Here is a 17,558-nt window from a genome sequence, read left to right on the forward strand (position 1 = left end):
TATGAACATTTGACCAGTTTGCTACACAGCCACGGGCAATATGACCGATATGGGAAATCAGTATAATAAATGACCTTGTTAAGTCCAGCTTTCCAGAAAGTGACATTCGCGTGAGGTTCTTGGTTTTCAAATTTTGACAGTTGGTAACAGGCGTCATGATGAAATGTGTTGACATTAATATGGATTATGTTTTGGTGAAACAGGACTAATTTGTTTAAGGAGTCTGTGACCTGATATGCATTACACTCGATGTTAAAACAGTGTTAAGGAAAAGATATGAAACACCTGCATGGTGAAGGTCCCTATAACGGGAGGTACCAAATAATGAGGCATAAATAATGTTGTTCCCGATAGGTTTTGATTCACGTCACATCAAATATAGTATATTGTAATTTGTCAAGTAGAAACGAATTCTAGACAAACGCGCTAGAAAATAAATTTTCTCAACCCAAGGTCTACTGGTCATCAAACCAAATGGACAAAAATCAGGTCACGATTGACAAAATTAAATGACAGAAACCGGAACAATCCTAACCAAAAGCAGGTTCATGGGTAGACACTATTTCATGTCCAATGTGCGGACATATTTTATAATAGCTGTCACTCGCATTCATCATTAAAGGTTAAACAATGCGATTTGTTTTGTTCAAGTGTCATTACTGAATTACGTAGATCCGGGGTTCTCAGGAAGTCAGTTTGACAGAAATTGTTTCCCCACAAGGTAATTAGGAAAACAATACTATACAGCTCGGAGATTCATTCATCTCCTTTGTTATGCAATGTGTATACTGTATACATCTCGGAGGTTAACTTAACTCAACCATCAATACACATATCGTACTGTGGGGAAGAATTTAGGTCAAACTGACTTCTGGTATCGCAACCAAGGATCCATGTATTATATAGGAATTTGTTAAACATATTGGCACATTTTTATGATGTTTGACTATACACTTACACTTGTTCAACATTGGATCTAATTAATATAATTAATCTTCGATAACTCATATAATATTTAGATCATTTTAATTGTAGTCCAGAAATCACGTAGTTATACAGCAACGTATCATAGTACTAAACAAGTTTCAAAATTAGTTTTTCTCTCCATGTCGGTACCTCAGATGTCATATATTGTAGCGTCTGTTTTTCGACTCTCCCACAGTTTTCGACGATGTTCCGATTCAGGGAATAAAGCGTCCCTCATATTCAACCTAAAGTTGTTCGACAAGAAGGCGTATAAAAATTGAAGAGCACCATTAAAGAAATATAACTAAAATATAAGTGGTAGTGAGTTGAAGCTGAAGATGGTCACGGGAACATGTCCGGAAGTGCCCTACACTGCCAATAGTTTCTTTAATGACCTTTTTTCTTGTCTCTTGTTGCTGAATTTGCCTGAGTAAAATTTTTGCTAAAATGTCATTGATAGGATTTTCTTTAAGGGGGTACTACACCCATGGCCAATTTGTGCCTATTTTTGCATTTTCTCAAAAATTATAGCGCATTGGTGACAAGTAAGATATGTATATTATAGGGCAAGGAATACAACTACTGCACTGAAAATTCGGCAACTCAAGGCAAGTAGTTATTGATTTATTGATCAAATATTGGTTTTCCCTCATTTTTGACTGTAACTCCACAACTGTTGTCTGTGCTGAAATAAAATTTCTATTGCAGTAGTTGTAGTCCTTGCCCCTATAATATACATATTTTACTTGTCACCAATACGCTATAATTTTTGAGAAAAATGCAAAAATAGGCACAAAACTGGGCAGGGGTGTAGTACCCCCTTAAAGAGATTAGCACATATTGTTCATGATGTTTTACGATTCATACATTGGATCAATCAATATATTTTACAATGACCTATGTCACTCATATCGATGTCATCTGAGATCTTAGCATAGTCAATACATAGTAATTTGTCTCTGTCGGGACCTCCGACGCCATATTTCGCGTTGTTCTTTTGTCAAAGAGTTCCTCTTGGATTTGTTTGACAGGAAGGCGTTTAAAAATGGATAACGAGCACCTTTAAAGAAATAGAACTAAAATGTAAGTGGCAGTGAGCTGCGTCGCCAATTGTCACGGGAACGTGTCCAAAAGTATTACATATTGCCAATAGTTAGATCGGAAACAAGCACCGGGCAAATGAAATGACTATAATAACTGTATATTTTACGAGAAGCATGGCTTTTTCTTTCCTGATGTTCTTGTGTTCACTTTCTTGTCTTTTGTTGCTGGGTTTGAGTGCGCGATATTTGAGGAAATGTTAATTATATGTTTTTCTTTAAACATATTGGCACATTAACGATGTTTGACGATACACCTATATCATCATATATGTTTATACATTGGATTCATTAATATTCTTTACTATGAACCATGCAATTCCCATACAAGTCATCTTATATATATCTTAGCATTATCAGTACATAGTTTCTGTCTCTGTTGGTACCTCCGATGTCACACTTCGCGTTGTAAGGTTGGTTCTTCGACTCTGCCACTGTTTTTGACGCTGCACCGATTTAGGCAATAAAGTGTTTCTCATGTTCTTCCTGAAGTTGTCCGATAGGAAGGCGTACAAAAATGGATTAAGTGCACTGTTAAAGAAATAGAGCCAAAACGTGAGTGGCTGTGCTAGCTGAGCAGATAAAGTAGCCATGGGAACGACTCCAAAAGTACCCCACATTGCCAATAGCTGGACAGGAAACAAGCACAGAGCAAATGAAATGACTATAACTACCAGGAGTCGGATTACTTTCTTACGAGCAGCAAGGACTTCTTCTCTCTTACTTTTCTTTTTCTGAACTTTTTTGTTGTCTGTTGTTGCAAGTTTTGATTGCGCGATTTTTGCCCTTTGTTGAGATGTCGGTAAACTATTTTGTGTCTTCCATTTTGTATTTTTGTTATCATCAACGACATCATTATCACAAACGGACGTTTGTTTAGTTTTTAGTGGAACGTGTTCCGGGCCATTCTTATGCTTGCCATCATACGTTGTTGTTTCTTCAGAAATTTCATCCAATAGAAACGGACCAACTCGCTCACTCTTCATGTCTTCGATGACGGTGTCTTGAGTCGCAGAGGTGTCCATTAGAATTTCGACTTCATCAGCGCACTCAGCATCCTTCTTATCTGCCGATTTACCCAACCCCTCTAAATCATCACTAACTAATTGTGTTGATTTTTTGCCACGGGAATTAACAAAATAGCGAACTTTTGTAGGTATTTTGTTCCAAAATCTTTTATTCTCCATGTCAACAGGTTTACTGCCGTTTTCAGTGGAGGCGTGCAGATTATCGGTACTTATCCATAATTTACGACAAATTAACCCGTATAAAATTGTCATAACCACCAGTGGAAACGTGTAAAATAACACAAAGCAAATAACCGTGTAAATAGCCATGTAAAATGCAGAAACGGTTGGCATACAGTAAACGTTTGATAACATCGGTAGGGTTTCAAACATATAAATCTGGGGAGCATTAAACGCAGCACTAGAAATCCAAACAAACGAAATTACAACCATTAAGTGAGGCGCAGTGAGAAGTTGGCGAGTCCGGAGAGGATATAATATAGCGATAAATCTTTCCACTGAGATCACAGTAAGGATAAAAATAGATGCACAAGATGTAGCACTTATCATGTAGAAATGTAATTTACACATTACCGCCCCCAACGGCCAAGATGGTGTAATGTACCACAGCAGCTTTGGTATTATACAACATATCACAACCAGTAAATCGGCAACAGCCAGGTTAGCGAGAAAGAAATTTGTGACTGTCTGCATTTTCTTATTTCGAATAATAACGAATAAGACTAACATATTTCCTGCCAGTCCTAATATGAAGGCTATAGAGTAGATACTGATCAATATATGTTTTACAGGCCAAACAGTATATGGGTCCGGCGGCTGCGTCATATTTCCGGGATCATACTGCATGTCCATTGTGGGATCTGAAAAATATAATAAAATGAACATCATTACTTCATATACCAAATTCCGTCGTGAATATTACATACAGACGAATAGCAGACAACGATATACCACTCACATCCCTTTGTACTATTCTGACTACAGAGGGCGTTGTTACATATTCTTAGGCGCTCATTACTTGAGCTCGACGCAGCGCTTAAAAGTTACTCCATAGGTTATATAGGATTTGCTATAATTTTTGCTTCGTCCATTTGCGGTCTTCACCACGATTAACTAAATGCTGTAAATGATAATTCATGATAAATGATAATAAAATACACAAATGTTTTATTGTGTGCACTGTTTTCATATTAGGAGTTTGTACTTTTGTAAGACTGTATTGCAAATATGCAGGTGCTATGTAAAGTTTATATAGCATCATCCACGGCATCGTTGGTATCGATCTTATATAGGACGCAAAACCATACATTTACATAGAGTGTTTTCAAAGTATTGACACATACGCAGATTTTACGTTATGATGACAAATATTTTATCAAATTAACAATGATAAACGATACGGTATACGACTAGGGCGATTGAACTACTTAAGGGTGGGTAACCCGATTGACAGCTTCATGATATCCCACAGATTAGCACTATCGAAATTGAGATTTTGGCGTTCGAAGGAAGCTTATATTTTTCATATAACCTCGGTAACTGTTTAGGTCTGCGATGCTTCGTGTGCATGGTATTAACCCAGATACGGTATAGCTTTATTTTAATTACAAGACACACTGTTCTATTCGTCATAGATATACAAAGTGTGAATGTTTTCTCGTTCACTCTTTTATGACAGTGTATCCTTAAGAGATCGCACTGCAAATATGCAGGAGCTATTATCAATGCCATCTGCATTGATCTTACGGATCTTTAATAGAGACTCAGCATATTAATTCAATGTACTGCATCGTATTTAAAGATCCCTAACAGACTAACACGATACGCAACGATATCAGACAAGAAAAAGAATGACTGTCTAAAGTACGACTTTGTCTAAATCTGTTTCTCCCATAAAACAGTCTTTGCTGATTTCCGTACCCAACAGCTTAACGACGCTGTCAATGGTCAGTTATAGAAATAAGACATGTATAATAAAGTGTGACAGCAGTTTCAGCAAAGCACATATTTACGAGGAGGGCATTTGGAAGCATTGACACAAACGGAACAAGTTGTCAGAATGTAATTTACATTGAATTGTCTATTTTAAGTAAATTGTATAATGGTGACGAACGATAAAAAATGGGCGCACAGGGCCAATGAAATAATTGCTTAATATTAACAACAAAAAATAATGATAATAAAGCAATTGATAAATGGCTAGCTTAAAAATACGCAAAGCGTCGTAATAATTAGACACACAGAGGGTTAACAATACGGTAACCACTTTGTTTCAGCTTATATAAATGATACGTCCCGAGTTTAAGCGACAAGACCTTATTGGGCGATCAAAAGATGTGTAAGCGAATGCTCCCTTTTGGTTGGTCAAGTGGGTTGTTGGTCACACGTCAAGACAAAACACTCTACCTTAGTTTGAACAAACATGCATGGACTCCCAACACTAATTCGTTCTTTCCCCTCCTCTATCTCTCTCTCTCCCCTCATCCTCCTGTTTCCCCTACCCTCCCGTCTCTACATTTTCCCCTTCCATCTACCCTTGCTCTCTCAAATTTTAACCCCGCTTATAATACCCCAGTAACCAATCAGACGTTCAGAAAATGAAGAAGACTAAAAAGTAAAAGAAGAAGAAGAAGAAAAAAAAGAAGAAGAAGAAGGAGGAGGAGGAGAAGAAGAAGAAGAAGAAGAAGTAGTAGTAGTAGAAGAAGAAGAAAAATGAAAAAGAGGATTAATATGAAGAAGAAGTGGAAGAAGAGGAAGACTAAGAGGAAGAACAATAATAAGAAGAAAAGCTGACAAAAAGAAAAAAAAGGTAACAAAAATGAATAACGAAGAGGTATTGTGTTTAGTTCAAATTTAAGATGATACATCATTATAAGAATAATTGGGTTAAAGACATGTACCTTTTAAAGCCATGGAAGTACATTAAGTTACATCATTAATTTAACTTGTCACAACTATAAAAATGCATTCGTTAATTAACTGCTAGCAATCATTGCTCTGCATGACATTTATCAGATGTTTTTTTCGATGAAATGGGGAAATATTAGGCTTTGAAGTGAGCTTATTTTAATATCTGGATATCTCAATGAATACAAACATTTGGCAATCATCTGTATTTGATGTTTTCAGATTCGGATTGGATATATTTATTTGCTTCTAAGCTGTTTCTAAATTAAACCAATGTTTAATCCACGTGAAATGACCAGGGTGTACAGTTCAAGACTTAAATTATCAATAATTATGCGATTCAAATAGTCCACAAATTAAGGTGATACTACACCCACTGATAAATTTTGTGACTAATGATTTTGCATTTGTCTCAAAAATAACTACATACTGGTAACAAAAGTTATGTATATTATAAGGGCAAGGAACCCAGTTACTGCACTGGAATTTCAGTGACTCAAGACAAGCGGTACGCTGTTTATGATAGGAAAAGAGGTACCACTAGAATGTACCTCATTACTAGAAAACTGATATAAATCATAATAGGAGAGGGTAAGCAAAATGAATGCAATGTGTGGAAGATGTAGGGTGATAGTTAAAATGATTAATCGGGCTGTCCTTGAGGTTCATACACTTGTCCGGTAGCATAGCCCGGCAGTAAATTTTTCTTGCTTTAATAGGTATTGTAGATGAAATGATTTTTATATACGATTTGCAATGTGAACTTTTGGTCTGGCTTCTGCTGGCTCCAATACACCTTTCAGGTGCACAATAGTAATACATTTCCCTATACTTTGTGTACAAAATGGTCTCTATTCAAATGGCTCTACCTACCTTACGAAGCGACTCAATTTTTCAAAGTGATGTTTTCCTGACAGACAAACATACAAGCAAGTAAACAAACTAAATTAAATATATTGGTGACCATTTCGAGCTACTGGACCACGAATACAATACACTTTGTTCACCCAATTTTCAAAATAGAAGCACTCGTGATTTTACCTAGAAGCAGCCGGCTTGAGAAATACATGAACAATCTGAATCAAAGCCCAGAATCTTTCTCAATCTTGGCAGATGCCTAGATTCAAGCCTATATTTAATACCTGGCACAAATGTTCCCCATAATATCCACAATTTTTGTTTGTTTTAATATTGATTAAATGTAAAAAAAAACGCAGATCAGGACGAGAGCCCTCAGGAGACATTATTTGGTGATGTGAAATCTTCAATGCCATGGTGCCGTGTAACCCACGCAAGCTTTCTGGAACAGTACTGACACCTTTCCAGAGTTAGGAGTTCTGTATTAATTTGCCTTGTAACATCTTGCTGACTCTGCTTTGCCTGCATTAATTAGCCAGTGAAATCTTGCTGACATTGCCCTGCCTTTATCAATTATTACACATTAACCGTATAGCAGGGCGTTGAACTGCCTCTGGGTTTGTTGTGGGCACAGATGTGTATTGGTAGTGTAAGAGGTCATTAACTGTTCATCTTCTTCAAATGATTCTGCACAAAAAGCAAATGACCGGCTGAACTATGTTGACCAACCGAACTTTTTAATTCAAAATACATTGAGTCTTGAATGCTTTGCTACGAACAACTGAAACGACCATTGTGTATTGTTGATGGCGCACAAACATTAATACCAAGTCATACCCTCTTAATGTAATGCTTATATCACTAACAGCCTTTTTGACACCTTCTACAAAAGAAATTGTTTTTCGAAAATAATGGTTCTTTATAAAACAAAATGGTCATTTACATCATGGGAGACTCAAATTCAAATTTTCCTGTGGTAGTTATAAACCCCTGCGTTGCGACACATTAACTTAAAAATTTAGGACTGTGGGGAATACCAGCTGCTCAGTACCCTCTGTGATATTACACATATTTCAGCTGGCCGTATATTTCGTGCTTCACGAACTAACCTAGCTCTATGAAAAAACCATGTTCCCATATTTTGGCAAATATCTTGCATGATCTATATTGATAACAGTGTCTTGCATGATTTTTTAGATACCAGTGTTTTTACATCTTTTGCAGTGTAGCCCTGTTGCTAAATGGCTACTTAAGAAAATATGAGATCCTAAACTAAGTCATGGGTAAGCATCCCCTTAACAGATGCATGTCACGTACACGTCGAATACAATCACTCAAATGCATAATACATAAATCTAGCGCGTTTTAAAGTATTGGGATCTCATATAATGGACACATATCTATCAAGAGTCCGGGGAACTTCTTAACGCCGATTACTGATGGTTATCCCGAAGCTTATTTGACACCTCCAAAAAGCAGCGAAGGGCTATTCCTTGTCATTTAAATTCACGGTTGTTATGCAGTAAAAATAAATGCCTTTTATATTCAAAATAGACTCAGAAAGACTACACTATTAGTACTATTGTCCACGCTTCAACACGTTTGATAGTAATAATGATTTTGAGAAAATGTATCATTTTGACACAAACTGATATTAGCAACAAAACAGAATCGTCCAAATAAGCCGATTGTCTTGTTTTTGGTTATGTTACATCATAAAATCAAAAACTTACTTTGTGATGTTGTAACTTTTGATACACTGTATATTTCTCACTGACACTTTCATATACAATTACTATGATTATCTAGGTTACTTGTTACCCGTTTTGAACAACCTTTATCGATTTACCCCCTTACATTTCCAATATTCAGAATGACATGCCACTGACTTTCAAAAAACACTCCTAGATAACCGTTATGATGATCACTTGTTATAATACCATGAATACCGGGTGTCTCAAAATGATTGGTACTGGTAAATACAATAACTTTATCAAACGTATCAGTAGAATGTAAGAATTTAATATCAACTTGGGCACATTTTATATATTGGTAGTTATCTTATGATGGACACGATAAAGTGAAGATGTTGTCTTTTTCTGATTAAAGTCAAGTGAAACATCCATATATCATGTAAACTCTCTCCCGGTCACGGATTGGTAGTAACTATTTTAGACACCCTGTATATTAGAGAGATCATCAAAACCAGTCCAAGCAGATGGTCAGAATTTAACTGTACACCTGCTCCAACTGATACGCTTTATGCAATCCATACCAATTTTGTGCATCTTGCTAGAGTGTCTACGCATTTCACATAAATAATAAAAACGGGAATGTGGATTTCTCACTTTATTTTCCTCTTGTTTATAATTTTTGTATTTCCTCTTTTTCTCCTTTTCTCTTCTTCCTTTTCTTCTACTTCATAATCTTTCACTTCCTCTCCGTATTTCTTCTCTTTATTAAAAATACAACAAGCAACTAATGTTCACTTCTAAGAAAACGCATACCTAAAAACAAATAAAAATAATCAATATGGTTGAACCAAAGGAAGATCCGTCGTTTGGAAATGTTTTGATAAGCCAGCTTTTGCCGTATTGACTAGTAATATGTTTTAAATATACAATTTTACGTTGAAGGCATTCATCAGATTTTTTGTATCTATGCTTCGAATATTATATATTCCAGTAAACAGTTACGAGGTACACAGAAAAGGTCCCATATAACCTGATAACAAAATGCATAGAAACCTATTTCCCAGTTTATCAAACAACTTTTTCTATAAAGCCTTAGATTTCGTTTCCCATTTCATACACTAACTTTGAAATGTATGGAAATAATATTGTTATCATCAAGCGAATATCGAATATATGTCCCCAACTAAGACTAGTGAGTTAAATGCCTACGGCTATTTGTCAGAGTATTACTTTTGTCATTTATATTCCAAACATTTTCCCCAGGAGGGGACATGTGTATGCCTTCGTGGATCGTTTACTATTCTCTATGCATTGAACACAAATCTCATCAAATCATTTTCTGCCCGTTTAGTAAATCGATATTGCACAAGTCATTATATATTTGACACACTCTATTAAACTATATACATGTATCTTCACCCTCATATAACGTTTCTTTGTGGGAATGGGGTGCATGTCAAAAAAGTTGCTTGTTTTAGTTTTGGTCTTGGTCACGTGGTTTCCCATGTCGTACTGTCGTAGCTCTCGGCGGAAGTTATTATCGATAACTTTTTCTCTATAAGCTTACTCAGAAAGTGTTTTCGATTTCCTTTTAGTTTCTTCATGGTTTCTTACATAATAGTCTTACTGCAGCTTTTTCTGGTTAGACAAAAATAGACAATAGTACTTTTTATATTTCGACGAGCACAGAGCTGTCATTTGCCGGAGTATGCACGTGCATCCTGTTTTGATTTTTAATGTGAAGTGGTCGTATTTTGTTCTATCAAGCATATCGATAGACCAGTCCCTTACCTTTGTATGTAAAAAATGTTGCTATCTCATCTATTCGCCCTAATGGTGACGTAATCATTCAAAATTACTACCATAGCAATTGAAGAATACAATTTTGAATATATCGCCATGCACTACAACATTTAAGCGGTACCTATGCATTGAACCATAGATGTCAAAGAAAGGCTTATTAATCGCACCTGTAAGATTGGTATCTTTGAAAAGAGAGGTATTGTATTCAATCTGTGTTTGTTGACATACACAGGTGGTTAGTGCAATCTGCTTGTAGTGCAGGGGGATCTAGGTGAATAGGTTTACTTTATTCAGAACATTTCAACTACCATATTTGTTTCCAGCATTGTAGCATCTGCTGGTTGTTATTCAACAAAACTAAAATTGAGAACTTGAAAATGGTCACTGCTTTCATTGGTAGTTTCTGCATGTATTAATGACATTGACATTAACTGACATTGTGATATTTTATATTAAGCGTTTTTAAACCAGATTGAAAGACAATCTGCATTTGTGTTGGTAATGCAGTATACTATTATTTACTTTTGTTCTTTTTTTAAACAACTACACGTCAGAAAAAGTCACGATCGACAGAATCCAGTTCAAGAGACCAAAATGTATTTGAGTTACCCTGTCCGAGGATATACTATTTCACTTCTAGAGGCAGACAGATTGTTTTTGTACTAGATATTACCCAGGATTTTTTTTTTTCATTTTCATGCCTTATCTATACATAGTTAGGTGGATTGATTTTTTTTGGGTTTTTTTTTTTTTTTTTTTTCTTTGTTTTGTTTTTGGTTGATTTTTAGTGTTGGTGGGGATTTGTTTTTAGTGATAGTGTGAGAAGTGTGGTGGGAGATGTTGTTTTTTCCAGAAACTTCCAGCCCCCACCCTGGAAATCAAATAGTGCGTCCCGTACAGTTTACAAAATTAGATATCGAACGTACAACGTGTGACTAATGCGTGGAATATACATCTCGAAAGAGTCAATATTGCAGAGGCGGCTGTGCCTTATGATTTCTTATATACACTTCTTGTTTATGTAGTAAACAGGAAGCATTTTTTTTTGTCTAAAATTAAGCCATGTTGGCGTTATACAAACATATCCCCGAGAAAAGACAATTTTGAGGTCGAAAGCATATTCTCAATGTGCACTGAATTTAACATTAAATATATAGTCCAGATACATATTAATTTCATGCGCAATCTAAATAACTGTTCCGTGTGAAATTCAATAATATGAATGTTAATGAATAAAACAATATAATCCACAAGATAACTAACTAAATACCAGAAATCTGGACTATTTGACAACATGTGTGTGGTTATTTTTATGTTTAGATAAACTGTGTCCATGTTGAAAATTAGAATACTCTTGAGACAACATCCTTGAAATATAACACTACATACTGTATCAATGTGATTGGTACCCATAATTTTTGACGTTTATCGAGAAGCCTGCCTTTTCCAAATGCTTCATTGGACACTCTTGAAATGTCCACTCCAGAGTGTATAATTTATGACTTGTTAAACAATTTATCAACAAGTTACTTGGATTTTACGTTGAATTTTGATGTGCCAGACTCACACATTATCAATGGAAACTGATGGGTATCAATCATTTTGATACAGCTTTGTACCGACTCTCGAGTAAAAAACAACAACTTGGTCGTTAATTCCAAAGGTGTGAATGATTCAATTCAAAATATCACTCTCTGTTTTGTCACATGCTTGTATATATTGCGGCTCTAATTTGGGAACGGACTGAATCACGAACACACGTCACAAAACATGTATCTGCATTGTATTTCATATACAGATACCATGCTTTATTTCTGATGCCAGAAGAAACAGCTGATGTTAATAACAACCGATTATAGAGGCTTTTCAAGAATAATATTAAAAACGTACAATCTCTCAGTGGAATTTGTTTTGAAATACTGACTTCATTATATGAAGAAGGAAAATCAAAACTGAAAATGATCAATGGTTGCAGGGGCAACATACTACTACTGATTTATATATCCTTGAAAGTATCATTTCCAATGTCATCACAGATGTAACGTACACCGTTTGTGTAACGTGCTATTCAACTTTGCCGATCACGTTCAATCAATACGAATAGTTCATTCAAACTCTCTTCTTGCTTTAATTCTGTAACATTTTTGGGTTAATACAGACATATATAAACATTATAGACGCCATCAAATTTTGTGAGGTAAAAAATCTCAACGAATTGTACAATTTGGGTATATTACAGAGGCGCCTTTTGAGGCAATTAAGTGATTCACTTGCAACTTAAATTAAAAGTAGAAAAATTAATCAAATTGATAGAATATTTTAACCATATCGACTCGGAAGGTTAACACACAGATTTTGTATTTTTAAACTCTTATTCTTTTCAATTTGGAAAATAAGCTGTCGTGACACCGAGGGATGATTCATTTGAAAGCTGACAGCTTTTTCGTCGTGCATTCTGTCTCCTTCTTTTTTACTGTCAACTGCATTTTATTTCTAATTAAATCTAGGCATTACATTTATGTCGGCATGTCTTATTAAACTATGTTTATAGAGTGATTCAATCTAAAAAACCTAAAAGATTTTGATGACAACATCACTAATGGGCAAAGCTAGCATTCAATGCTTGTGTTCAGCTAAGGGGAGACGAAGTACAAGAAACATAACTTCGAAATCAAAGCACGAAATAATATATATACAAAATATGAACATGATCGTCTTTGCTCATAATTATGTGGTGTCTTTGAGATTCGAAGTACAAAATACAATACAACAAAATAACACAATTTTATTTCTGTAACATTTTTATGCTGGTTCCGTATTAATCCTCTTTTAAATCACTTTAGTTTTAGTTATTACTATTATATTTGATTTATTTTTAGACATTCAAAAATGTTGGTTACAGGCAATGATTGGTTGAATGACTACCACAAAGAATATGCTGAATGAAAGAAAGTTGATTTATACTTTATTCTGTATTCAAATTGCCATATTAAGGCGTCGATAAGAAATGAAGCTTCTCGTGAAATTTAGCAGTCAACCATTATTATGCAAGAAGTAAAAAGATTAAAACTTTCAACTGCACTCACCAGGTTATTTTCCCAAATATTTCAGAACCAACTGGTTCCTTCCTCAGTGGGTGATGGTGTGTGAGATGTTGCTGAAATCAGTGTTTCTAGAAGATCTTCTACTAGAGTTGCCAGTTAGTTTCACTGATTTCAGCAAGCTGTTGTAAACTGGAGATAGTTCATAGCCCTGCGAGGTGTTGATTTATGCAATATTTATTGCATTATTATGCAATTATTCAATCACTCAGTCAAGATACAAGAAGCTAGAGAGGTGACAAGCAAATTATGGGCGAACGGTTCCCGAAAATTTACAACTTTTGTGTATTTACCACATTTGTGATTCTAGTATTCTAGTATTGTACAGCACAAGTGCAAAGTGGAAGCCCCACTTTTGGTTCAAGTTCCTTGGGGAATTAGTCAAGGATAAAATGTATCCATATAAATTCTGTTCCGTCTGTCATCAAAGTAACAGGTGTAAGTCAGTTCTTCTGTGGCGAACTGACCAAGCGGGGCTTCCTGTACAAAATGTTGATTTCACTTCTGTCAATTCATTGCATAATCATCTACTTTCCAGTGCAAGTAGAAAACAAAAACATTCATGCAACTTTTAATCATATGGTTCCCTATACCTAATTTCTGATAAATATCAGGAAAAAACAATGAGTGCATATTGAGTAATTAAAAAGATGTTGACTTCGCCCTACCTACATGTATGAACATTCTCATTATCATCCCCTTAAAACACACTATGGAATTTTAAGCAGTAGATAAGTGTATCTTCACACTGGCCCCTCCGGATGTAACACCTTTTAAAAGACTACATCAAATAATACACTCCACAATCGGTTACGTTTTGTTAATGGATTAAAATTAAGACTAAAACACCACACATTGTGTCATTTTGTGACCTCTTTTTTATGAACTAATGAAGAAGCTGCTGCCCCTGTTTGTTAACTTGAAACTTTTTATATATTTTTGTACGGGGTGATATACAACTTGAAATACATGTGCCTACCCCCTTCATTTCAATATCCTACTTCCCCTTATAATCGTAATCTTCTTCTTGGTACTCTTCTTCTGATTACGATTTTGATGATATAATCAGTAATACGATTTATGGCGTAGAAAAGGCTTTACATTCAAATAATATGCATAAGAATTTGAATTCGTTTTCCATTCACTAACTTTGAAATGAATGAAGATGATATTGATATCATTAAGCGAATATCAAACCGTATATGTCTTGAAATAAGACTAGTAAGTTAGATGCCTGTGGTTATTTGGTAGAGTCATACTTTGTCATTTATATTCTAAACAGTTATCCAGGAGGGACCATGTGTATGCTTATGTGGATATGTTATTGTTCTTTATTCAATAAGACACATTTTCCTAAAACATTTTCCTGCTCGCTTGGTGCTTATTATATTTGTGGCATTCTCTGGTTTTACACATTCAAAAGCACGAAATAATAACCAAAAACAAGAATGACTTATTGTTTTGTCAGGACGGTTATCCCAAAGTTCATTGATAAGAAACAACGATTACGATGATAAAAGTTTTCTTTCTTAGAGGGGTGCATGCTTCAAAACAGATTCCATTTGTTAGAGTATTTTTTATCTAAAATATACTGACGATTTCTATATTGTTCCCTTCATTTTTTTATTTTAATTTCAGGAGGACCATTCTACTGTGCATCAGCGTTTTAAAATCAGACTGAAAATATTGTTTTCTTCCTTTATTTTAAAACTACACAGTGACAGAATTTTTTTCACGTTTCGACACCGTAATGTTACGTTTAGGAAGTTTCAGAGACTATGTACTTCAATTAGGCACCAGAAACAAATTTGTTCGATCTTTGGATCGACCGTCGATGCTGCTTCGATGCTTGTTATTAATGAACTAACAACTAGTTAATCAGAATTAAAGCTAAATTTCTACTATTCAATATCCATACAGGCAAAGATTTATATGTTTATTATATCATAATATTAATTATGGTCAATTAATTGATTTCATAAATATTAAGGATCGACCAAGCATCGATGGTCGATCGATAGATTGAACTAATTTGTTTCTATTGCCTTACTCTGTTTTACTTTCAGTTCACAAAAATAGATCACGAATGTTTCACGAGTGGCTAGTGTCATGTCAGCAAGTGTCTGCCGTAAATGGTAAAACAAATGAGACAACGGTTTTCCTTACCTGTCCAAGCGAACAGTCCATAAAGCGGAGACGGCTGTTTCCTACGGTTTCCTATGATATCCTATATTCACTTTTTATTTATGTGAAATAGAGAGCAATAACTTTATCCGTCTATAATTTACGTTATGATGGCGTTATACATGTATGTTCCCGAACAAAAGACACAAAAAATCAAAGAAACTGGATTTTAATCAATATGCACTGAATAGCATAGCATAGATGCATATTAATTTTATTGAATCAACTGACAGTCTAAACAACCATTCAGTGTGAAATTTAATACTATAGCGCATGAATTAACAAAACATACCAAATAAATGAATACAAATCTGGACCATTTCATTAATGTGTGCATAGTGTTAATTTACATTCCGTTTGCAATGTTCTGATAGACTTTGTCAATATTGAAAATATAATACTAATATTATTTGCTCCCACGTACTACAGAACCCAGTAACCGTTAGTTATTATATTGCAGTTTTTATATTACTTTGGCTGGTGTGTTTTTACATAATATGTTTATAATTGTTATTTAATTAAATGTCTTAAAGTAACTGGTTGATTATTTTTTCCATGTTTAAGGAATGAACCGGAATGTCAATACATCGAAAAAATGACCAATTTAAAAAAAAATAAAAACGTTGAACATTAGAGCATTTTGGCAGGGAAAATTCATGAAAAATGTTGAAATTATCTCTTTTGTCACGTTTGTAAGGACATTTCACAAAGGTGCACTTTTTCAGCTCCACGCACCCCAAAAAAGTATTATTAATTTACTATTATTATTATTATTAGTACTTCAGAAAGAGAAGAAACAGCTGATACTAATAAGGACGGATCATACAGACTACATTGTGTAAGTTGCTATCTTAAAAGAATTTACTTGACTAGCAACAACACAATAGAACCACACAATAGAATTTGTGTTCAAATCTGATATGGAAAAATCAAAACTGAGCATGTTCAGTGCTTTCACGGGTAAAATGTTAACAGTGATTTCCATCACAGACCCTTTAAAGAGGGTATGTGTTTACATATCCTTGAATGTATCATTTCCAATGTCATCATCAATGTTATGTACACCGTAGTGTGCAAACCACTTTATCATTCATGTTCAGTCGATGTACAGTTCGTTCAATCTTTTCCTGCTCTATTTAGTGTTGCGTCTTACCGAATTCAATACAAAAATGTATAGATACTAGACGCCATCATATTTTAAAATAGATAAATAAATAAATGTAGATATTTATATAGCGCTTTATGCCGTAAACAGCCTCAAAGCGCTTTACATTTATTCCGCCGTCATTAGAATATATCGGAACCACGTTTGCTACCTACAAGTGGCGCAGGGTTCATCAGTACAACGACTGTGACTACCCCTAACAGCTTCCCATTGCACCTGGGTGGGGTGAGGCAAGCGAGGCAAAGCGCCTTGCCCAAGGGCGCAACACAGTGGTGGGACGGGAACTCGAACCCACGCACGTCGAGCAAGCTCTCAGATTATGAGTCCAAGGCCGTAACCACTGAGCCACCGTGTCCTCATATTTTGCGATTGATTACAATTTCACAATACGACATCTATAGGTTTTTAAGTCTATAAATAGTTCTTTACAATATAAAAAAATAAGCTGTCGTAAAACCGAAGGGATGGTTCATTTTATTTGTTCTCTATTTTATTTTATTTTATTTTATTTCATTTCTTAGTAATACATTAATTTCGACATGCCTCATTAAAACTATGTTGCAAATTGTCTAAATTTAAGAAAATTACCAGATATTGAATACAACGTTGCCAATGGGAAAAACTAACACTAGATGCTTGTGTTAGGCTAAGGGGAAAACACGAGAAAATAACATTGAAATGAAAACACAAAATAATAAGAACACTGAGCGCTTTTGCTCATGATTGTGTAATGACTTTGAGATTCGAGGACT

General features: G+C 35.0%; 1 protein-coding gene across 2 annotated transcripts in view; it reads right to left on the bottom strand.

The window, feature by feature from the left end:
* Positions 1–1,514: 1,514 nt before the first annotated feature.
* LOC140166072 (uncharacterized) overlaps positions 1,515–17,558 on the bottom strand; it is a 115,154-nt gene continuing 99,110 nt past the window's right edge. For both annotated transcript variants that reach the window (XM_072189451.1, XM_072189452.1), the window contains exon 3: positions 1,515–3,954. In XM_072189451.1, the coding sequence (XP_072045552.1) occupies positions 2,423–3,954 (1,532 nt within the window). In that variant the 3' untranslated portion in view covers positions 1,515–2,422. The remainder of the gene's footprint in view (positions 3,955–17,558) is intronic.

This window comes from Amphiura filiformis, chromosome 12 (genome assembly GCF_039555335.1).
Source record: "Amphiura filiformis chromosome 12, Afil_fr2py, whole genome shotgun sequence".
In the NCBI taxonomy this organism is placed as follows: domain Eukaryota; kingdom Metazoa; phylum Echinodermata; class Ophiuroidea; order Amphilepidida; family Amphiuridae; genus Amphiura; species Amphiura filiformis.